Raw genomic sequence first — 23597 nt, forward strand, 5'->3', positions numbered from 1 at the left:
GTCAGGTGGTCAGTGCGAGGGTGGGGAGGGTAGTTGGGGATGGGTCAATGTCGGGAGGGTGGGGAGGGCAGCCGAGGGGGTGGTTGGTAGGGTAATTGAGGGCTGTTGTCAGGGGGTGGGTGTGCAGTCGAGGATAGTCAGAAGTGCCCCAAGGAGGATTGGGGTGGGTCGGTACTCCAGTCATCCAGGAGGTAGGAGTAGTTTTAAATCTTCTACCTTTCTCTGGGTAACTATTGCTAAGGCAGTCGGAACAATCCAAAATTTGCAACTTAAATCAAGAGTATTGGATCATTGGGGTAAGGCACATCATTGGGGTACACCCCCGCACCCCCCCCCCCCCGCATCCTCTCAGGGGTGATCCCTGGAGATTGGAGGTTGTAGAATAGAATCATTGAATCGCTACAGTGCAGAAGGAGGCCATTCAGCCCATCAAGCCTGCATGAACAACAATCCCATCCAGGCCCTGGCGCACCTGGAGTAAACCCACGCAGACACGAGGCGAATGTACAAACTCAACACAGACAGCACAAGTCAGGAATCAAACCCGGGCCCCTGGCGCTGTGAGGCAGCAGTGCTAACTACTGTGCCACGGTGCCACCCCAGTCCTGCTCACTCTCTCTCTCCAGTGGTACGCCAAGGATGGCATGAGAGGTCACATGACTATGGCAAGCCATATTGCACAATGCTACTTCTCCAAACTGCACCTACCCCTTTGACCCAGCTTGTGATCATTGGTTCTAATATCTCCTTCTGTGGCTCATTGTCAAAGTTGTTGGAATGTTTGACAATGCTAAAGCGGCTTTATAAATGTTGCTGCTTCTTGTTGCATCTTCCACCTAACTATCCTGTCAGTATTCCCGACCTTTCCAGGAACCAGGGATTTGCAAAGAGCAAAGGGGCGGCACGGTGGCACAGTGGTTAGCACTGCTGCCTCACAGCGCCAGGGGCCCGGGTTCGATTCCCGGCTTGGGTCACTGTCTGTGTGGAGCTTGCACATTTTACATAGAAAGAAAGAACATACATAGAAACCCTACAGTACAGAAAGAGGCCATTCGGCCCATCGAGTCTGCACCGACCACAATCCCACCCAGGCCCTACCCCCATATCCCTACATATTTACCCACTAATCCCTCTAACCTACACATCTCAGGACACTAAGGGCAATTTTTAGCACAGCCAATCAACCGAACCCGCACATTTTTGGACTGTGGGAGGAAACCGGAGCACCCGGAGGAAACCCACGCAGACACGAGGAGAATGTGCAAACTCCACACAGACAGTGACCCGAGCCGGGAATCGAACCCGGGTCCCTGGAGCTGTGAAGCAGCAGTGCTAACCACTGTGCTACCGTGCCTGCTTGAGTTTCCTCCCACAGTCCAAAGATGTGCGGGTTAGGTGCATTGGCCATGGGAAATTGCCCCTCAGTGTCCTGGGATGCGAAGGTTAGGGGGATTAGCAGGGTAAATATGTGGGGTTACAGGGATAGGGCCGGGTGGGATTGTTGATGGTGCAGACTCAATGGGCTGAATGGCCTCCTTCTGCACTGTAGGGATTCTGTGATTTTATGATCCAAAAATCCGTAATCCACCAAAATAAACCAATCAACAAAGGAGACCACCTTCGGACAACTGGAGCAGAGTGGAGGATGTGAGTGGTGGCTTTAAAGGGGTAGGCCAACTCAAGCACCCACCCCCACTCGAGCAAGCTTCCATCAGGCTCCAAACCACAATCCAGCAGCCGATAGTTACACGAACGTCGTGCACTTACCTTCAATGTAGACCTCGGCAGATGTAGAGTCCGACCCAAAGTGGTTGGTTGCGGTGCAGGTGTAGCGACCGGTGTCGTCCTCGAAAGCTTCGGCAATGGCTAACGTGTAGAGGTCGCCATCTTGGAATATCTGGACGTCTGGCGAGTTTTCCAGCTCTTTCCCCTCACAGAACCACCTGTGGAATTAGTCAAATAGGAACGGCGAATTTATATTCGTCTCTCGCTTTGGGACACCCGCAGCCAATGAAACAACTTTGAAACCAAAACAAAAACAGAGAAAGGCTGGAAAATCCCAGCAGGTCTGACAGCGTCAGTGGCGAGAGAATAGAGCCAACGTTTCGAGTCTGGGTGACCCTTCGTTTTATGCTTTTATCTTTGAAGCGAAAGCTCCGGTGTGTCTGAGTATTGACAGCACGTTGTGCAGTCTCAGCAGCTCAGGGCAAATTAAGTCGACAACCTACATGCTGCAAGTTCCAATCTTTAAAGATCTCCAGGCTTGTACCTGCCCTTCTTCATTTGACAGAAATCTGTAGTCTGCTTCACCATCAGCCACACCCTCCTGAATATTAACAATACACACATTTTCCTCACAATAATGAGGGTTGAACAGTAACCAAAGGCAACTTAATCTGGGCGGTTCCTTCAAAAGATCTGGGAAGTAATTAAAAGGAGTGTGGTGGACTCCTATTGCACTTACGGTGCAGGACGAAGAAGGTGATTAGGTAATAGATTAACAAAGTACAGCACAAAGTGATGCTGTTCGTTTAGAGTTTAAAGTTTCCTTATTCGTAACAAGTAGGCTTACATTCACACTGTAATGAAGTTACTGTGAAAATCCCGTAGTCGCCACACCCCGACACCTGTTCGGGTACACTGAGGGAGCATTTAGCACCTAACCAGCACACCTTTGGACTGTGGGAGGAAACCAGAGCACCCGGAGCAAACCCACGCAGACATGGGGAGAACGTGCAGACTCCGCACAGACAGTGACCCAAGTCGAGAATTGAACACGGGTCCCTGGTGCTGTGAGGCAGCAGTGCGAACCACTGTGCCACCGTGCCACCAAGGAATCTAATGGGTGAGACTAGAAGCTGCTGCCAGGGTTTCATGTCATTATTCCACGTCTCTTTATGGATGGGGGGTGGATTTACTAGTTCCCAGAGAGCATTTTCAAACTCAACCCCAAACTGGAGAGGATTGACAGAGTTTTCTTCTGCCTGATGTAGATAGTGTGTTCTTGGTTTACCTGCCTATAGTGCCAGAAGTTAGACCCGGGTTAGCGAGAGCAAGGGTTCAGGATGCTGCCAGTGCGTACGGTCACTGCTGGAGGACTGACATGGTGAGGTTTTGTTGTTTTAAAGTTCATTTATTAGTGTCACTAAGTAGGCTTACATTAACACTGCAACGAGGTTACTGTGAAAATCCCTACATTCCGGCGCCTGTTCGGGTTACACGGAGGGAGAATTCAGCATGGCCAATGCACCTAACCAGCTCGTCTTTCAGACTGTGGGAGGAAACTGGAGCACTCGGAGGAAACCCACGCAGACACGGGGAGAACGTGCAAACTCCACACAGACAGTGACCCAAGCCGGGAATCGAACCCGGGTTCCTGGCGCTGTGAGGCAGCAGTGCTAACCACCGTGCCATCGTCTGCTGGTATTTCACTGTGTAACCCCCTGCTGACCACTATATGGGGCGACTATTTAAATATTCAATCAACAGGATCCCGAATTCCTAGCGGTTGATGGTGATTTGGCTAATTCCCTGTTTACCCATAAATGTCAGTACTGTAATCGGGATATCAAAAATAAATTTAATAACACATATAATTAACAGACATAAAACAGTGAGCTCTGATCTATAATCGTTGGGGGCCCTCCGTTGGTGCACATATAGGGAAACTCATCCCCCGTAACACATTCGTAGATACTGATCCAGTTGGACTGTATAGTCCCCACCAGTTACTCACGACACCCACACACAGTCCAGGAGAGACACACGTGTGGAAGATGATGCCGCAGGAGGCAGAGGTGCCGCGAGCTATCCGTGCAGCAACGTAGGTCGAGTGCGCTGAATGCTGTCCTCCTCGGCAGTAATGAAAAGAGAACAGGCAGGGGAACGCCTGGCTGCCTCTCACTCCAAACCGAATTCTCCCTGCCTGGAAAAAGCTCTCTCTCTCTTCAGCTCTCTGCCTTCAGCTCTCTGCCTCTCCAGCTCTGCCTCTCTCTCTTCACTGCTTCACTTCCTGGCGCCTTTTTTTCCTCCCGCCCCCAGAGCAATCCCATTGGCCCAGCCCACATCACTCAACCAACAGCATCCTGTTTACAGCACCCGCCCGGCAAACAGGACACTGAAGCCCACAAAGGACAAAGAACACTGGTAACTGTCTTCCCCACAAATTTTCCTCAGTCCCTTACAACTGGATTAGTAATTCAGGGGCCCAAGACAAGATCTGAGGAGCCGGGTTCGAATCCAGATGGCAGATGATGAAATTTGAATTGAATAAAAATCTGGAATTAAATTGTTATACAATACCATCTGGTTCACTAATGCCACTTAGGGAAGGAAACATAGAAACTAGAAGCAGGAGGAGGCCATTTGGCCCTTCGAGCCTGTTCCGCCATTCATTTTGATCATGGCTGATCATCAAATTCAATATCCTGATCCCCACTTCCTCCCAAATCCCTTGATCCCTTTAGCCGTAACAGCTATATCTAATTTCGTCTTGAAATTACACAATGTTTTCATTGAATCATAGAATCATACAGCGCAGAAGAGGCGCTCCGGCCCATTGAGTCCCCACCAACACATTAGAAACACCTGAACTCACAACTAATCCCAGTATCCAACACTTGGCCCATAGCCCTGAATGTTATGACGTGCCAAGTGCTCATCCAGGTACTTTTTAAAGGATGTGAGGCAACCTGCCTCCATCACCCTCCCAGGCAGCGCATTCCAGACCCTCACCACCCTCTGAGTAAACAAGTTTTTTCTCACATCCCCTAAACCTCCCACCCCTCACCTTGAACCTATGTCCCCTCATGACTGACCCTTCAACGAAGGGGAACAGCTGCTCCTTATCCATTCTGTCCATGTCTCTCATAATCTTCTACACCTCGATCAGGTCGCCCCTCAGTCTTCTCTGCTCCAGCGAAAACAACCCAAGCCTACCCAACCTCTCTTCAAAACTTAAATGTTCCATCCCAGGCAGCATCCTGGTGAATCTCCTCTGCACCCCCTCCAGTGCAATCACATCCTTCCGATAATGTGGCGACCAGAACTGCACACAGTACTCCAGCTGTGACCTCACCAAAGTTCTATACAACTCCAACATGACTTCCCTGCTTTTGTAATCTATGCCTTCATTGATAAAGGCAAGTGTCCCATATGCCCTTTTCACCACCCTACTAACATGCCCTTTCACTTTCGCAGATCTGTAGACAAACATGTCAAGGTCCCTTTGTTCCACACAACTTCCTAATGTCCTACCATTCATTGAATACTTTCTTGTCAAATTACTCCTTCCAAAGTGTATCACCTCACACTTTCCAGGGTTAAATTCCATCTGCCACTTATCTGCCCATTTGACCATTCCGTCTCTGTCTTCTTGTAGCCCAAGACACTCCACCTCAATGTGAACAACCCGTCCAATCTTTGTGTCATCTGTAAACTTACTAATCCTACCCTGCACATAGCCATCAATGTCATTTATATAAATTATGAATCATAGGGGGCCCAGCACGGATCCCTGTGGTACGCCACTGGACACTGGCCCCCGGTCACTAAAGTTTTGGCCTCAACTACATTCTGTGGTAGTGAATTCCACACATTCAGCACTCTCTGGGTGAAGAAATTTCTCCTCACCTCAGTCCTAAAAGGTTTACCCTTTATCCTCATACTATGACCCCTAGTTCTGGACTCCCCCACCTAATCTGCCATCCTTACCTGGTCTGGCCTATAGGTGACTCCAGAGCCACAGCAATGTGGATGACTCTTCAAATAGGGAAAGGCAATAAATGCTGCTTCTTCCAGACTGGGTGACCGCTTTGCGGAACAGCATCGCTTAGCCACAAACCTGACCCCAACCTTCCTGGTGCTTGCCATTTTAACTCAACATCTTGCCCTCGTGCCCACATGTCCGTCCTTGGCCTGCTGGAAAGGTGCAGTGGAGCCCAAGGCAAACTGGAGGAACAGCATCTCATTCTCCGATAATGCACATTACAGCCCTCGGAACTCAACACGACAGTTCAACAACCTTTAGACTGTGACCTTTCTCCTCCATCTTGAACTTTTTGTTTCAATATACAAAACATTTTTTTTGGGTCTCAATTCAAACTTCCCCCTCCCCCACTGGGCCATCTGTCACTTGTTCTTTAATTTTGCTTTCACTGAGCACTGACCTTTGTTCTGCCATTAGCACATTCTGATATCTCACCTTTATCCCACTATCAGCACTTTCTATAGCTCTCCATGCTGCCATTAATACCTCCTCTGTCTCGTGACCTACACATCTTTATTGCAATCTCTCCGAGCTCCCACCAATCACTGACCTTCCACTCTGCCACATCCCCTCATATATGGGATAAAATCTGTCACATTTCTCCCTCACTTTAACTCTGAAGAAGTTGTATTGGACTCAAAATGTTCACTTGGTTTCTCTCTCCACAGTCGCTGCCAGGCTGGCTGAGTTTTTCCAGCAGTTTCTGTTTTTGTTTCAGATTCCAGCACCTGCCGTATATTGCTCTTCCCTTAGCTCCATGATCGCCAGAACTGTCTCCGTTTATGCAGCGTTGAATAGCAAGCTTAACTGATAGAAGATTCACCTGCCTTTCAATTAATTTTATTTAAAAAGAGCAAAGGTTGCTCAGTCCAAAGATGTGCGGGTTAGGTTGATTGGCCATGCTAAATTAACATTAGTGTCAGGGGGATTAGCAGGGTAAATATGTGGGGTTACGGGAATAGGGCCTGGGTGGGATTGTGGTCGGTGCAGACTCGATGGGCCGAATGGCCTCCTTCTGTACTGTGGGGATTCTATGATTCTACTCCAGTGTGAGAAAACTGTCGCTTTCGACAATTCCAAACCCTCCTTGTGTTTGGGAGTCCTCACATGTCCGACATAAGAGGGGGGAATTTTCCCGTCCCGCCTGCCACGGGAATCGTAACGGGGGGGGTGCGGGCGGACCATGCAAAGATCCACTGACCTCGGGCGGGATTTTCTGGTTTCGGGGTGAATGCGGCCAGAAAATCCCATCTAAAAACTGTTGATAAAGTTTCTACAAACGACCAAAAGAATTGTCCGCTCTCAATAGGTTCAGAGCACGGCACCTACAGCAACACGCACCTTTAGATGTCCTTTGTCCAATTGGATTTTTTGTGGTTTTCAGCCAATTGTATGCAAAATAGTTCAAAAGGAGGGAGTGCGATAGTGTGTCAGGCCTGGTTCCATTAGATTTTATAGTGAGCTGTTATGTCAGGAACCTGGAGCGCTAATTCCCCCAGCACACCCTTGTAGCCAACTCAACAAGACCTGTGCTGGTTCAGCTACATTCAGATGATTGTATTTGTTGGAGCAGAGAAGACTGAGGGGCGACCTGATTGAGATGTACAAGATATGTACAGGGATGGCATGGTGGCACAGTGGTTAACACTGCTGCCTCACAGCGTCGGGGACCCGGGTTCGATTCCCAGCTTGGGTCACTGTATGTGCGGAGTCTGCATGTTCTCCTCGTGTCTGCGTGGGTTTCCTCCGAGTGCTCCGGTTTCCTCCCACAGTCCAAAGACGTGCGGGTTAGGTAGATTGGCCATGCTAAAATTGCCCCTTGGTGTCATGGGGGACTAGCAGGGTAAATACACGGGGTCATGGGGATAGGGCAGGGGTGGGATTGTTGTTGGTGCAGATATAATGGGCCAAATGGCTTCCTTCTGCACTGTAGGGATTCTATGATGGAGATTATGAGGGACATGGACAGAGTGGATAAGGAGCAGCTGTTCCCCTCAGTTGAAGGGTCAGTCACGAGGAGACATAGGTTCAAGGTGAGGGGCAGAAAGTTCAGGAGGGGATGTGGGGAAAAATGTTTTTACTCAGAGGATGGTGAGGGTCTGGAATGCGCTGCCTGGGAGGGTGGTAGAGGCAGGTTGCTTCACATCCTTTGGAAAGAATCAGGCCAATTAGACAACTGCGATGATGACAAGCTGCATCTGCGCGGGTCACCTCGGCCATTCCATGGGGTAGCTCGTACCTCATTCCCACCATGCATCATTCCTCATGATTAAAGTTTCTCTCGATTCCAGCATGGATGTGGGGCGGCACGGTGGCACAGTGGTTAGCACTGCTGCTTCACAACACCAGGGACCTGGGTTCAAATCCCGGCTTGGGTCACTATCTGTGCGGAGTCTCCCACAGCCCAAAGATGTGCAGGTTAGGCGGATAAATTGCCCCTTAGTATCCCGGGGGATTAGCAGGGTAAATATGTGAGGTTATGGGGATAGGGCCTGGGTGGGATTGTGGTTGGTGCAAACCCGATGGGCCAAAATGATCTCCTTTAGTACTGCAGGGATTCTATGAGCTTCATCCCAGCATGGATATATCCTATCCTGGTGAGGAGATTTCTTGCTCTCTGCAGTTCAGGCATCAAACGGGTGGCACGGTGGCACAGTGGTTAGCACTGCTGCTTCACAGCGCCAGGGACCCGGGTTCCATTCCCGGCTTGGGTCACTGTCTGCAGAGTTTGCACCTTCTCCCCGTGTCTGCGTGGGTTTCCTCCGGGTGCTCCGGTTTCCTTCCACAGTCCGAAAGACGTGCTGGTTAGCTGCATTGGCCCGAACAGGCGCCGGACTGTGGCGACTAGGGGAACTTCACAGTAACTTCACTGCAGTGTTAATGTAAGTCTTACTTGTGACTAATAAATAAGCTTTAAAAGAGTACGTGGCTTCAAAAAAAAACAAGCCAGCAACAGCATTTAAAGAAATCATGTTGTTCTGCATTCCCCCACACCACCTGTTTCACTGACTAATCCCTTTCCCTTTAGCCTGCAGGTGATAAAGAGATTACAGATTCAAAGATGGTAATAAGAGAGAGAGCACGCAAAGATTCTTATACAAAGGAGTTGTTTAAGGACCTGTAAATCACAACAGGTGTTCTGATTTGTAGACAGTCGTGTTGGGAGATTGAATCACCTCGAACGCCGACCACATTCCCTTTGTCTGGCGATGACGATAGTTTCGCTCCGCTCCACCTCCGCAGAGGCAGGGAGAGACAACACCAGGACTGATTCTACTCAGTGCCAGCAGGGTGTGGGCACTGCCTGCTGTCATTCACAGTGTGCCTCTTGGTTCCCCAGTGCGACAAACAAATGATGGCTTGCAGGGGTCAAAAGGAACTCGGAGTAACTCTTAACGGCATCAATACAGGTGGCACAGTGGTTAGCGCTGCTGTCTCACAGCGCCAGGGACCCGGGTTTGATTCCGGGCTTGGGTCACTGCCTGTGTGGGATCATAGAAATCATAGAAACCCTACAGTGCAGAAAGAGGCCATTCGGCCGATCGAGTCTGCACCGACCACAATCCCACCCAGGCCCTACCCCCATATCCCTACATATTTACCCCACTAATCCCTCTGACCTACGCATCCCAGGACACTAAGGGACAATTTTAGCATGGCCAATCAACCTAACCCGCACATCTTTGGACTGTGGGAGGAAACCGGAGCACCCGGAGGAAACTCAAGCAGACACGAGGAGAATGTGCAAACTCCACACAGTGACCCAAGCCGGGAATCGAACCCAGGTCCCTGGAGCTGTGAAGCAGCAGTGCTAACCACTGTGCTACCGTGCCGCCCATTTGCACATTCTCCTCGTGTCTGCATGGGTTTCTTCCGGGTGCTCCGGTTTAGACCATAAGATACAAGATCAGAATTAGGCCATTCGTCCCATCGAGTCTGCTCTGCCATTCAATCATGGCTGATATGATTCTCATCCCCATTCTCCTGCCTTCTCCTCGTAAACCTTGATTTAATATATTCAAGAGACGGCTAGATATAGCATTTGAGAAGAATGTGTTCAAAGGTTATGGGGAGGAAGCAGGATCAGGCTATTGAGTTGGACGATCAGCCATGATCGTGATGAATGGTGGAGCAGGCTCGAAGGGCCGAATGGGCTACTCCTGCTATGTTTCTATGTTTCTATGATCCCCTTATTGATCAAGAACCTATTTATCTCTGTCTTAAAGACACTCAATGACCTGGCCTCCACAGCCCTCTGTAGCAATGAATTCCACAGATTCACCACCCTCTGGCTGAAGAAATTCCTCCTCATCTCAGTTTTAAAGGAGCGTCCCTTCACTCTGAGGTTGTGCCCTCGAGTTCTAGTCTATCCTACTTGTGGAAACATCCTCTCCACGTCCACTCTATCTGGGCCTCTCAGTATTCTGTAAGTTTCAATTAGATCCCCCCTCATCTTTCTAAACTCCATCGAGTACAGACCCAGACTCAACCCCTCCTCATGTGACAAACCCTCCATTTCTGGTTTCCTCCCACAGTCCAAAGATATGCATGTCGGTGGATATGCCAAGATAAATTGCCCCTTAGTGTCTTAAGATGTGTAGGTTACAGGATTAGTGAGATAAATGTGTGGGGTTACTGGGACAGAGCCTGGGTAAAATGTTCTGTCAGAGAGTCGGTGCAGACTCGATGGGCCGAATGGCCTCCTTCTGCACTGTAGGGATTCTAGTGATTCTATGTCAGTGCAGAGCCTGTCCGGACAAGCTGTTAATTTAAGCAAATTGAGTGATCTTAACCCCCTGGAACTGCTGCTGCCCATAGGAAGGAAAACTTACACAGGCTCTGCGCGTTCTCTCAGCAACAACAACTTGCATTTAGGTAGCAGTAAAGCAGTCTCAAAGAGTTTTATCAAAGCAACTTGGACACCAAACCATGTGAAATCACACCCAACAGGTTAGCAAATGCTTGTTGTTAAAGCCCAGGCTAGAATCTCCAAGATGTTTTATGAAGATAACATGGGTAGCACAATGGCACAGTGGTTAGCACTGCTGCCTCACAGCACCAGGGATCCGGGTCCCATTCCCGGCTTGGGTCACTGTCTGTGTGGAGTTTGCACATTCTCCCCGTGCCTGCATGGGTTTCCTCCGGGTGCTCCGGTTTCCTCCCACAATCTGAAAGACGTGCTGGTTAGGTGCATTGACCCGAACAGGTGCCGGAGTGTGGCGATTAGGGGAATTTCACTGTAACTTCATTGCAGTGTTAATGTAAGCCTTACTTGTGACGAATAAAAATAAACTTTAACTTAGACCCTAAGTTTTATATTTGATTTTGGCATTGGTGAGCACAAGGTGTTTTATTCCAGGTATGATTCAAGTGACCCACTAGGGAACTTTTATCAAACAAAATTTATTTAAGAACACAGTTAAAATATAACAAAAATAATTAGCATTCTTAGCATGAGGGTGTCACAGTGGTTAGCACTGCTGCATCACAGTACCAGGGACCCAGGTTCAGTTCAGGCCTCGGGTCACTGCCTGTGTGGAGTTTGCACTTTCTCCCCGTGTCTGCGTGGGTTTCTTCCGGATGCCCTGGTTTCTTCCCACACTCCAAAGATGTGCGGTTAGGTGGATTGGCCATGCTAAATTGACCCTAGTGTCAGGGGGATTAGCAGGGTAAATGTGTGGGGTTATGGGAATAGGGCCTGGGTGGGATTGTGGTCAGTACAGACTTGATGGGTCGAATGGCCTTCATCTGTACTGTAGGGTTTCTATGAGTCCGTCTGACTCCATAACCTTTGCAAATCACAAGACTTAAACATGGCACAATAAAATTAACAACTAGCTATCTCTGTTGCTCCAATTTAAATCAATACCCCATAGACACATACACTTCTTCAGAATTAGTTAGCACTGGAACAAGTGTGCTCACGTGATGCTGGGTTTTCAGCTTTGTAACACCTAGAGGCAGAAATCCAGATTTCAGAGAAGAGTATATCCTCAAGACAGCAACACAGGAAAGTGAACCTAGTCTCAAGCAGCTTCCAGTCTTCAGAATTCAGAGGCAGAAAAGGATGCCCTCTCCCTCTACAGCTTCCAAAGCAGCAACACTCAGACAGCAGAATCTCCAACTCCAGAGAGGGGAGAAAAGAGACACTGCCCTCTCAACTCCAAACAACCTGAGGGCAGTTGAGAGTCAACCACATTGCTGTGGCTCTGGAGTCACATGTAGGCCAGACCGGGTAAGGACGGCAGATTTCCTCCCCTAAAGGGCATCAGTGAACCAGATGGGTTTTTCCACTATTGACAATGGTTTTATGGTCATCAGCAGATTCTTAATTCCAGATAATTTTTATTGAATTCAAATTCCCCCACCTGCCATGGTGGGATTTGAACCCGGGTCCCCAGAATATTAGCTGAGTTTCTGGACCACGTTGGTACAGTGGTTAGCAATGCTGTCCTTCAGCGGCAGGGACCCAGGTTCGATTCCCAGCTTGGGTCACTGTCTGTGTGGAGTCTGCACGTTCTCTCTGTGTCTGTGTGGGTTTCCTCCGGGTGCTCCGGTTTCCTCCCACAGTCCGAAAGACGTGCTGGTTAGGTGCATTGGCCATGCTAAATTGCCCCTGTGTGTCCCGGGATGTGTAGGTGAGAGGGATTAACATACAAACATAAAAGATAGGAGCAGGAGGAGGCCATTCAGCCCTTCGAGCCTACTGCTCCATTCATCCCGATCATGGTTGATCGTCCAACGCAATAGCCTAATCCTGCTTTCTCCCCATAACCTTTGATCCCATTTGCCCCAGGTGCTATATCCAGCCACCTCTTGAATACATTCAATTAACGGGATAAATATGTGGGGTTACAGGGATAGGGCACAGATGGGAGTGTTGTCGGTGCAGACTCGATGGGAGTGTTGTCGCTGCAAACCAGGGAAAACTGCAGTTACATCGAGAGAGAATTGTGACTCCCTAACCTATAGTAAAGGGGCTGCCTCATTCCCTTCTCCATTCCCCAGCGACTCCGAATATTTCCCATCCTGAGAGCTGCCCCAGGAGGGCGGGTTAGAGTCAGACCCTGACTCAGATCCGAGGAGGTGACAGGTGGGGGTGAGTCATAGAACCATTCAGCACTAAAGAGGCCCTTCAGCCCATCGACTCTGCACCAACACGCGAGAAACACCTAAACTCCCACCCTGATCCCATCTGCCAGCACTTGGCCAATAGCCCTGAATGTTATAATGCGCCAAGTGCTCATCCAGATACTTTTTAAAGGATGTGAGGCATCCCGCCTCCACCACCCTCCCAGGCAGCACATTCCAGACCGTCACCACCCTCTAGGTTAAAAGGTTTTTCCTCACATCCCCCCCTAAACCTCCTGCCCCTTACCTTGAATCTTTGTCCCCTCATGACTGACCCTTCAACTAAGGGGAACAGCTGCTCCTTATCCACTCTGTCCATGTCTCTCATAATCTTGTAAACTTCAATCAGGTCGCCCTCAGTCTTCTCTGCTCCAACGAAACCAACTCAGGCCTATCCAACCTCTCTTCATAACTTTAATGTTCCATCCCAGGCAGCATCCTGGTGAACCTCCTCTGCTCTCCCTCCAGTGCAATCCCACCTCCTTAGAACTATCTCCAATGCCACTACATCCTCCTCAAAGAAGGAGACCAAAACTGGACACAATACTGGAGTGAAGATTGAAGTGGATGGGATCACACTTGAACAAGGAGATAGGTTTGTCTATTTAGCACAAATGATAACAGAAGATGGTAGATGTGATGTAGATGTTAGAACTACAAAATTTGTGGGCAATATGAAACTTAAAATCATTGTGTGGAGGACAGTGTAGAATTCAAAAGGATGTGGACCAGGTAGTGGAGTGGGCAGACACGGAACATACGAATTAGGAGCAGAGGGAGGCTAATTCAGCCCTTCGAGCCTGCTCCGCCATTCAATCAGATCGAGGCTGATCTCTCCCTGCTGTCAAACCCACCTCCCCACGTGTTCGCAAATACCTTTATCTATTTTTTTATTGGAAATATATCTATCTCCTCCTTGAATCCATTCAATGATTCAGACTCCACCGCGCTATGGGGGCAGCGAGTTCCACAAATTCACCACCCTCTGCGAGAAGTAGTTCCTCCTCATCTCATTGTTAAATCTACCGCCTCTCAGCCCATACCCTGTGACCTCTTGTTCTAGATTGCCCCATAAGAAGAAACATTTGGTCTACATTTACTTTATCAATCCCTTTTAAAATTTTACATACCTTGATCAGATCCCCCTCATCCTTCTAAACTCCAGCGAGTACAAACCCAAACTATTTAATCCCTCCCCATACGTCAACCCTTTCATCCCCGGAATCAAGCTGGTGAACCTCCTCTGAACTGCCTGCAATGCCGCAACATCCTTCCTCAAATAAGGGGACCAAAACTGGACACAATACTCCAGATGTGATCTCACCAACACCCGATACAATTGCAATAACACTTCTCTACTTTTATACTCCAGTCCTTTTGCAATAAATGCCAACATCCCATTTGCCTTTTTTAATACATGCTGCACCTGCGTACCGACTTTCTGCGATTCATGAACACAGACACCCAGATCCCTCTGCGCAGACGTATTTTGAATTTACTTTCCATTGAGGTTATAACTTGCCTTTGTATTCTTTCTGCCAAAATGGATAACGTCACACTTGACCACATTGTGGAATTCATTCCCACTGCCTCGGCAAAGCAGCCGGCATAATTAAGGACCCCACGCACCCCGGACATTCTCTCTTCCAGCTTCTTCCATCGGGAAAAAGATACAAAGGTCAGAAGTCACGTACCAACCGACTCAAGAACAGCTTCTTCCCTGCTGCCGTCAGACTTTTGAATGGACCTCCCTCGCACTAAGTTGATCTTTCTCTACACCCTAGCTATGACTGTAACACTGCATTCTGCATCCTCTCCTTTCCTTCTCTATGAACGGTATGCTCTGTCTGTATAGCGCGCAAGAAATGATACTTTTCAACGTATACTAATACATGTGACAACAATAAATCAAACCAAAGAAAAATGTATTTGAGGCCAAAAAGTCTGATTTCAAGAAGAAATTAGATATAGCTCTTGGGGCTAAAGGCATCAAGGGATAGGGGGGAAAGGGGGAGATCTTATAGAGTCATAGAATCATAGAGTCATAGAGGTTGACATCATGGAAACAGGCCCTTCGGCCCAACTTGTCCATGCCACCCTTTTTTTTTAAAAACCCCTAAGCTAATCCCAATTGCCCGCATTTGGCCCATATCCTCCTATACCCATTATACCCATGTAACTATCTAAATGCTTTTTAAAAGACAAATCTTGATATTGAATTTGATGATCAGCCATGATCAAGATGAATGGCGCAGCAGGCTCGAAGGGCTGAATGGCCTCCTCCTGCTTCTAGTTTCCATGTTTCAATGCTTCTATTAAACTCCATTTGACAAATGTTGGCCCTCCGAGCCTATCTATATCAGTCTGTAGAATCTTTATATCCTCTGCACTGCCTGCTTTCACACCTATTTTCGTATCATCCGCAAATTTTGCGATGTGACACTCTGTCCCTGCTTGCAGATCATTTATATAGATTGTAAACAGTTGAGGTTCGAGGACTGACCCCTGCGTCACCCCACTAGTTACATTTTGCCAGCCAGAGAAGGTTCATTTATCCCGACCCTCTGCGTTCTGCCAGACAGGTTGCAATGAAGTTCAATGCAGGGAAATGTCAAGTGACTCAGGCTGGGAAGGTGGTGGTTACAGAACAGTGCCTCTTAAAGAAGCCTTCAGTAGGTTAGCAGTCCATAAAACCATAAGATATAGGAGCAGAATTAGACCATTCGGTCCATCGAGTCATTCAATCATGGCTTCAGTAGGGTAGCTATAGATCTTTATTAATGGCTGGTAACTATACATTTGTAAAGTAAAGGGTACAGGCAAGGGGCTATCTCCATGTTTGAGTCTTTACATGTCTTTGTTCAACACGGCGGCACAGTGGTGAGCACTGCTGCCTCACAGCTTCAGGGACCCGGGTTCGATTCCCGGCTTGGGTCACTGTGTGGAACAAAGAACAAAGAACAGTACAGCACAGGAAACAGGCCCTTCGGCCCTCCAAGCCTGTGCCACTCCTTGGTCCAACTAGACCAATCGTCTGTATCCCTCCATTCCCAGGCTGCTCATGTGACTATCCAGGTAAGTCTTAAACGATGTCAGCGTGCCTGCCTCCACCACCCTACTTGGCAGCGCATTCCAGGCCCCCACCACCCTCTGTGTAAAAAACGTCCCTCTGATATCTGAGTTATACTTCGCCCCTCTCAGCTTGAGCCCGTGACCCCTCGTGATCGTCACCTCCGACCTGGGAAAAAGCTTCCCACTCTTCACCCTATCTATACCCTTCATAATCTTGTACACCTCTATTAGATCTCCCCTCATTCTCCGTCTTTCCAAGGAGAACAACCCCAGTCTACCCAATCTCTCCTCATAGCTAAGACCCTCCATACCAGGCAACATCCTGGTAAACCTTCTCTGCACTCTCTCTAAAGCCTCCACGTCCTTCTGGTAGTGCGGCGACCAGAACTGGACGCAGTACTCCAAATGTGGCCTAACCAGCGTTCTATACAGCTGCATCATCGGACTCCAGCTTTTATACTCTATACCCCATCCTATAAAGGCAAGCATACCATATGCCTTCTTCACCACCTTCTCCACCTGTGTTGCCACCTTCAAGGATTTGTGGACTTGCACACCTAGGTCCCTCTGTGTTTCTATACTCCTGATGACTCTGCCATTTATTGTATAACTCCCCCCTACATTATTTCTTCCAAAATGCATCACTTCGCATTTATCCGGATTAAACTCCATCTGCCACCTCTCCGCCCAATTTTCCAGCCTATTTATATCCTGCTGTATTGCCCGACAATGCTCTTCGCTATCCGCAAGTCCAGCCATCTTCGTGTCATCCGCAAACTTGCTGATTACACCAGTTACACCTTCTTCCAAATCATTTATATATATCACAAATAGCAGAGGTCCCAGTACAGAGCCCTGCGGAACACCACTGGTCACAGACCTCCAGCCGGAAAAAGACCCTTCGACCACTACCCTCTGTCTCCTATGGCCAAGCCAGTTCTCCACCCATCTAGCCACTTCTCCTTGTATCCCATGAGCCTTAACCTTCTTAACCAACCTGCCATGTGGGACTTTGTCAAATGCCTTACTGAAATCCATATAGACGACATCCACGGCCCTTCCTTCATCAACCGTTTTTGTCACTTCCTCAAAAAACTCCACCAAATTTGTAAGGCACGACCTCCCTCTTACAAAACCATGCTGTCTGTCACTAATGAGATTGTTCCGTTCTAAATGCACATACATCCTGTCTCTAAGAATCCTCTCCAACAACTTCCCTACCACGGACGTCAAGCTCACCGGCCTATAATTTCCTGGGTTATCCCTGCTACCCTTCTTAAACAACGGGACCACATTCGCTATCCTCCAATCCTCAGGGACTCACCCGTGTCCAAAGAAGCGACAAAGATTTCCGTCAGAGGCCCAGCAATTTCACCTCTCGTCTCCCTGAGCAGTCGAGGATAGATGCCATCAGACCCTGGAGTTTGCACTGTCTCCCACAGACTCGATGGGCCGAATGGCAATGTAGGATTCTATGAACACAACACTGGCCCTTTAGTCTGGGTCATCTGGCTTCTTACATCACAGTGAGGGCAGCACTGCACTCAGTCCAACATTAACCGTATATGCATCAGATCCTTACACGATAATTCATTTTGGTCGGAAGAAAATGGATAGACAATTTAAATAAGGCCTACAGTTCTAAAGAGGGTGCAGGAGCAGAGGATCTTTGGTGCTCATTGAAGAAGAAAGGACAGGCTGAAAGAGCTGTAATAAAATGCAGTATCCGAGATTTAACCCACAGAGCACAAAGTGAAGAGGGAGTGATAAACCTGTACAAGGTTTAAGTTTAAAGTTCATTTATTAGTGTCACAAATACGTTAACATTAACACTGCAATGAAGTTACTGTGAAAATCCCCTAGTTGCCACACTCCGGCGCCTGTTCGGGTACACTGAGGGAGAATTTAGCATGGCCAATACACCTAACCAGCATGTCTTCCAGACTGTGGGAGGAAACCGGAGCACGGGCGGCACGGTAGCACAGTGGTTAGCACTGCTGCTTCACAGCTCCAGGGTCCCGGGTTCGATTCCCGGCTCGGGTCACTGTCTGTGTGGAGTTTGCACATTCTCCTCGTGTCTGCGTGGGTTTCCTCCGGATGCTCCAGTTTCCTCCCACAGTCCAAAGATGTGCGGGTTAGGTTGATTGGCCAGGTTAAAAATTGCCCCTTAGAGTCCTGAGATGCGTAGGTTAGAGGGATTAGCGGGTAAAATATGTGGAGGTAGGGCCTGGGTGGGATTGTGGTCGGTGCAGACTCGATGGGCCGAATGGCCTTCTTCTGCACTGTAGGGATTCTATGATTCTATGATGATTCACCCAGAGGAAACCCACGCAGACATGGGGAGAACGTGCAGACTCTGCACAGACAGTGACCCAAGCCGGGAATCGAACCCGAGTCCCTGGCGCTTGTTTGGTCTCAACTAGAGCACTGTGTCCAGTCCTGGGTGTTGCAATTGAGGAAGGATGCAAAACAATTGGAGAGGGTGCAGAAAAGATTCACGAGAACTGTTCCAGAGATGAGGAATTTCAGATGTAAAGATATATTGAGGAAGTTAGGAGCATTTTCCTTAGTGAAGGGATTTGATATGGAAGAAAGGTGGAAGAATGGGACAAAGTGATTTACTCACTCGGATAGCCATGATGGGCCGAATGGCCTTGTTCTGTACTGTAACAGTTCTGTGATTTGGGGACCTCTATTGAAACTGCATGAACAGCTGATGATACTTTTTTCTAACCTAAACCAGATAGCCTGTCAATCAAAGTTGTCCTAAACTAGCTGGCCTGTCAAACAAAGCTGACTTTTTTTTCCACTATCTGCCACTGACAGCTTTAGCCTGTTTTGTCACTGTTTGGGGATTTCAAAACTTTCAGATCATGCCACCTAAACCAACACCTGGGTGTTTTTCCGGTTGGAGGAAGGTAACTAGTGGCGTGCCGCAGGGATCGGTACTCGGGCCGCAACTATTTACCATTTATATAGATGATCTGGAGGAGGGGACGGAGTGTAGGGTAACGAAGTTTGCAGACGACACAAAGATAAGTGGAAAAGTGAATCGTGTGGAGGACGGAGAAGATCTGCAGAGAGATTTAGACAGGCTGAGTGAGTGGGCGAGGATATGGCAAATGGAGTATAACGTTGAGAAATGCGAGGTTATACACTTTGGAGGAAATAATAACAAATGGGATTACTATCTCAATGGAAACAAATTAAAACATGCTACCGTGCAAAGGGACCTGGGGGTCCTTGTGCATGAGACGCAAAAGCCCAGTCTGCAGGTACAACAGGTGATCAAGAAGGCAAATGGGATGTTGGCCTATATCGCGAGGGGGATAGAATATAAAAGCAGGGATGTCTTGACGCACCTGTACAGGGCATTGGTGAGGCCGCAGCTGGAATACTGTGTGCAGTATTGGTCCCCTTATATGAGGAAGGATATATTGGCATTGGAGGGAGTGCAGAGAAGGTTCACCAGGTTGATACCGGAGATGAGGGGTTTGGATTATGAGGAGAGGTTGAGGAGATTGGGTTTGTACTCGTTGGAGTTTAGAAGGATGAGGGGGGATCTTATGGAGACTTATAAGATAATGCGGGGGCTGGATAGGGTGGAGGCGGAGAGATTCTTTCCACTTAGTAAGGAAGTTAAAACTAGAGGACACAGCCTCAAAATAAAGGGGGGTCGGTTTAAGACAGAGTTGAGGAGGAACTTCTTCTCCCAGAGGGTGGTGAATCTCTGGAATTCTCTGCCCACTGAGGTGGTGGAGGCTACCTCGCTGAATATGTTTAAAGCGCGGATGGATGGATTCCTGATCGGTAAGGGAATTAAGGGTTATGGGGATCAGGCGGGTAAGTGGTACTGATCCACGTCAGATCAGCCATGATCTTATTGAATGGCGGGGCAGGCTCGAGGGGCTAGATGGCCTACTCCTGCTCCTATTTCTTATGTTCTTATGTTCTTTGAGGAGTATTTATGTATACTTCATCAATCTGTAACACCTGTACTGTGGTTCAGACCCTTGGACTGCGTCTGCTTGAACTCAGTTCTAGATACAGTGGGCCATGTTGAGTTTGGTATTCCCCAATATTCATTGCACGAATATCAACCCATCCCTCTCCCACTGCTGGAAAATATCGGATCTGTAGGGAATCCTTTGCATTCCAGGTTCTGCCCACCATTCGTAAAGGTCTCCCCCACCTCCCACCCCCACCAGAAATCAGGGAAGTTGACCCCACTGGATTGGCCAACACATATCCTCCAATCAACATCACAAAAACAGAATATTTGGTCATAACCGCACTGCTATTTGTGGGAGCTTGCTGTGCACTTCTTTCTCACACATTATCACCGTGACTACATTTCAAAAGGCTCCAATCATAATAAAACACTTTGGGATGGGTTAAAATCCGAGAACACCCTCCCTAACAGCACAGTGGGTGTACCTACACCGCATGGACCTTCTTAAAAATTCATCAGTGAGATTTGAGCATCGCTAACTGGGCCAACTTTTATTGCCCTGGTTGCCCTTGAGAAGGTGGTTCTGATTACAGAGGGCAGCTGAGAGTCAATTGCTGTGGCTCTGGAGTCACATATAGGCCAGACCAGGTAAGGACGGCAGATTTCCTTCCCTAAAGGACATGAACCAGATGGGTTTTTCCGACAATTGACAATGGTTTCACGGTCATCAGTCAATCCTTAATTCCAGATATTTTGTATTGAATTCACAATCTACCGTGGCGGGATTCGAACTCTGGTCCCCAGAACATTAGCTGAGTTTCTGGATTAATAGTCTAGCGGTAATACCACTGGGCCATCGCCTCCCCTAACGGTTCAAGAAGGCAGCTCACCACCACCTTCACAAGGGGCAAATATAGGTTGGGGAATAAATGCTGGCCTTGCCACTGACACCCACATCCCCCGAAAGATGTCCTATGGTTGTGACAGGTGCTATATAAATGCAAGCTCCTTCTGCTGTCTATCGTCGCTCCGATTCTACTCAGCTGACTGAAGCATTTGTAAATGTACAGTCAGAGGCACCAGCATCACAACCTGCTCTCACCTTGGACTGGGTGCATCACAGACTCCACCTCTCTCTCCGCGTACACGAAGCGACGTTCATTAATATAGAGGAGGAACCGAAGGTCCAGATATTCACTTCACCTCCGCCGGAGAGGAAACTGCTCATCAGGGTCCTGAAAACGAGCAGCTCGCGTCCAAGAAACTCTGCTCCCCCACCTGCCTCAGTGTGAACTGAAAGCAGGCAAAGCACTCAAAGCTTACAACTTCACACACACACACAGACACAGTCACAGACACGCAACGAGTGCTCCCTGAGGATCGGGCTCCGTGTATCGGGAACACTTCATGCAAAGGAAGTGTGAGCTCATGAACTTCGCTGCAGTCCCACCACGGCAGGAGGTACACAGCAAGGCAGAAGCCCCGACTGACACGGCAGGACGAATGTGAAACTGGCTCAGAGAGCCAGTTGCGAAACTATTTTGGCTGCGATGCCTGTTTGAATTTATTGCTGCTCTCCCCGCTGTGCCGAGCGCTCCATTGTTGTCTCGCTTTCCTTGTTCTTTCTCTTTCCCCTTTCAAAAACACTCATGCAAACAATCATCTTTGGCTGTCTGAGGTGATGCCGTTGCCCTGCTCCACAATGGGAAAAGGGATTTAAGCCACTCCAGGATTTTCCTGTTTTCATACATTGACTGCCAGGCTGACAGCTTCATCCCTCTGTCAGTCATTCACTGCACGGTGAACATGCTGCAAAGGCAGGCTAAAGCACCAGCCAGTCCTTTGGGACACAGCACTGATGTTTATATGGCTGCCCATATCAGCTGTCAGTACAGACGGGAGGCCAGTCGGCCCCTCATGCCTGTGCCAACTCTTCCAAAGAGCTGCCCAAATTCAGACCCATGCCCTGAGAGTTGCCTTGCCAACAGTGGGCGGCACGGTAGCACAGTGGTTAGCACTGCTGCTTCACAGCTCCAGGGTCCCGGGTTCGATTCCCGGCTCGGGTCACTGTCTGTGTGGAGTTTGCACATTCTCCTCGTGTCTGCGTGGGTTTCCTCCGGGTGCTCCAGTTTCCTCCCACAGTCCAAAGATGTGCGGGTTAGGTTGATTGACCAGGTTAAAAATTGCCCCTTAGAGTCCTGGGATGCATAGGTTAGAGGGATTAGCGGGTAAATATGTGGGGGTAGGGCCTGGGTGGGATTGTGGTCGGTGCAGACTCGATGGGCCGAATGGCCTCCTTCTGCACTGTAGGGCTTCTATGATCCTACCCTGGAACCTTCAAATGTTTAGTTAAAGTTTCCTTTTAATTAGTGTAGCAGGTCAGTGATAGGTGGGAACTAAGAGAGGGTGGGCAAAGATGCTCTTGAATTACCCAGAGCATGGCACAGAGCATGGCACAGAGCAAGCGTCAATGGCAGCATGAAGGACTATGGAAGGTAGAGGCATAAAGGTAAGGCCTTAAAAGTTTTAAGTTTATTTATCAGTGTCACAAGTAGTCTTACATTCACACTGCAATGAAGTTGCTGTGAAAATCCCCCAGTCGCCACACTCCTGCACCTGTTCGGGTAACACTGAGGGAGAATTTAATCCGGCCAATGCACCTAAACCAGTACGTCTGTCGGACTTTGGGAGGAAACCGGAGCACCTGGAGGAAACCCATGCAGACACGGGGAGAACGTGCAGACTCCGCACAGACAGTGACCCAAGCCGGGAATCGAACCCGGGTCCCTGGCTCTGTGAGGCAGCAGTGCTAACCACTGTGCCACCCCTATGTTGGTGTGCGAGCCAAGGTGAACCAGTGCACAGTCAAAACCTCTCAAGAGTGCAAAACCCCCAGAATGAGGCCCAAAATATCAGTCTCCACCCCCCCATCCCGAAAAAAGTTTGGCATTTATATAGAGCCCTTCACAACCTCAGGAGCTCCCAACGCATTTTACAACTTGCCTTCATTGCAATAGTGGCTACACTTCATATGGATGACATTGGCTGCCCTGAAGTGGTGAGAAGTGTTATATAAAAGCAAGTCTCTGTTTTGGCTGAAAGTGGAGTTGTAGAGCCTCACCGACTCACAAGGCCATAAGATATAGGAGCAGAATTAGGCCATTTGGCCCATCGAGTCTGCTCTGCCATTCAATCATGGCTGATAAATTTCTCAACCCCATTCTCCCACCTTCTCCTCATAACCTTTGATCCCCTTGCCAATCAAGAACCTATCTAACTCTGTCTTAAATACACTCAATGACCTGGCCTCCACAGCCCTCTGTGGCTATGAATTCCACAGATTCACCACCCTCTCATATTGATTCTAAAAGGTCGTCCCTTTATTCTGAGGCTATGTCTCTCCTATGGCAGGCCTGTCGCTAAGGAAAGACTAAGTCGGTTAGGATTATAAAACTTTTAAAATTCTAACAGGGTTGGACAGGGTAGATTCAGAAAGAATGTTCCCAATGGTGGGGAGTCCAGAACTAGGGATCATAGTTTGAGGATAAGGGGTAAACCTTTTAGAACTGAGGTGAGGAGAAATTTCTTCACCCAGAGGTTGGTGAATGTGTGGAATTCACTACCACAGAAAGTAGTTGAGGTCAAAAGGTTGTGTGATTTCAAGAAGAAATGAGA

General features: G+C 48.5%; 1 protein-coding gene across 4 annotated transcripts in view; it reads right to left on the reverse strand.

Annotated features, from left to right (window-relative positions):
- Positions 1-23597, reverse strand: part of palld (palladin, cytoskeletal associated protein) — a 460036-nt gene that overhangs the window by 246779 nt on the left and 189660 nt on the right. For 3 of the 4 annotated variants that reach the window (XM_078215142.1, XM_078215143.1, XM_078215145.1), the window contains one exon: positions 1768-1943. In XM_078215142.1, the coding sequence (XP_078071268.1) occupies positions 1768-1943 (176 nt within the window). Of the gene's footprint in view, positions 1-1767; positions 1944-21024; positions 21322-23597 lie in introns of those variants that run through there. The other variant, XM_078215144.1, reaches the window with a different exon arrangement.

The sequence above is a fragment of the Mustelus asterias genome, chromosome 6 (genome assembly GCF_964213995.1).
Source record: "Mustelus asterias chromosome 6, sMusAst1.hap1.1, whole genome shotgun sequence".
Classification (NCBI taxonomy): domain Eukaryota; kingdom Metazoa; phylum Chordata; class Chondrichthyes; order Carcharhiniformes; family Triakidae; genus Mustelus; species Mustelus asterias.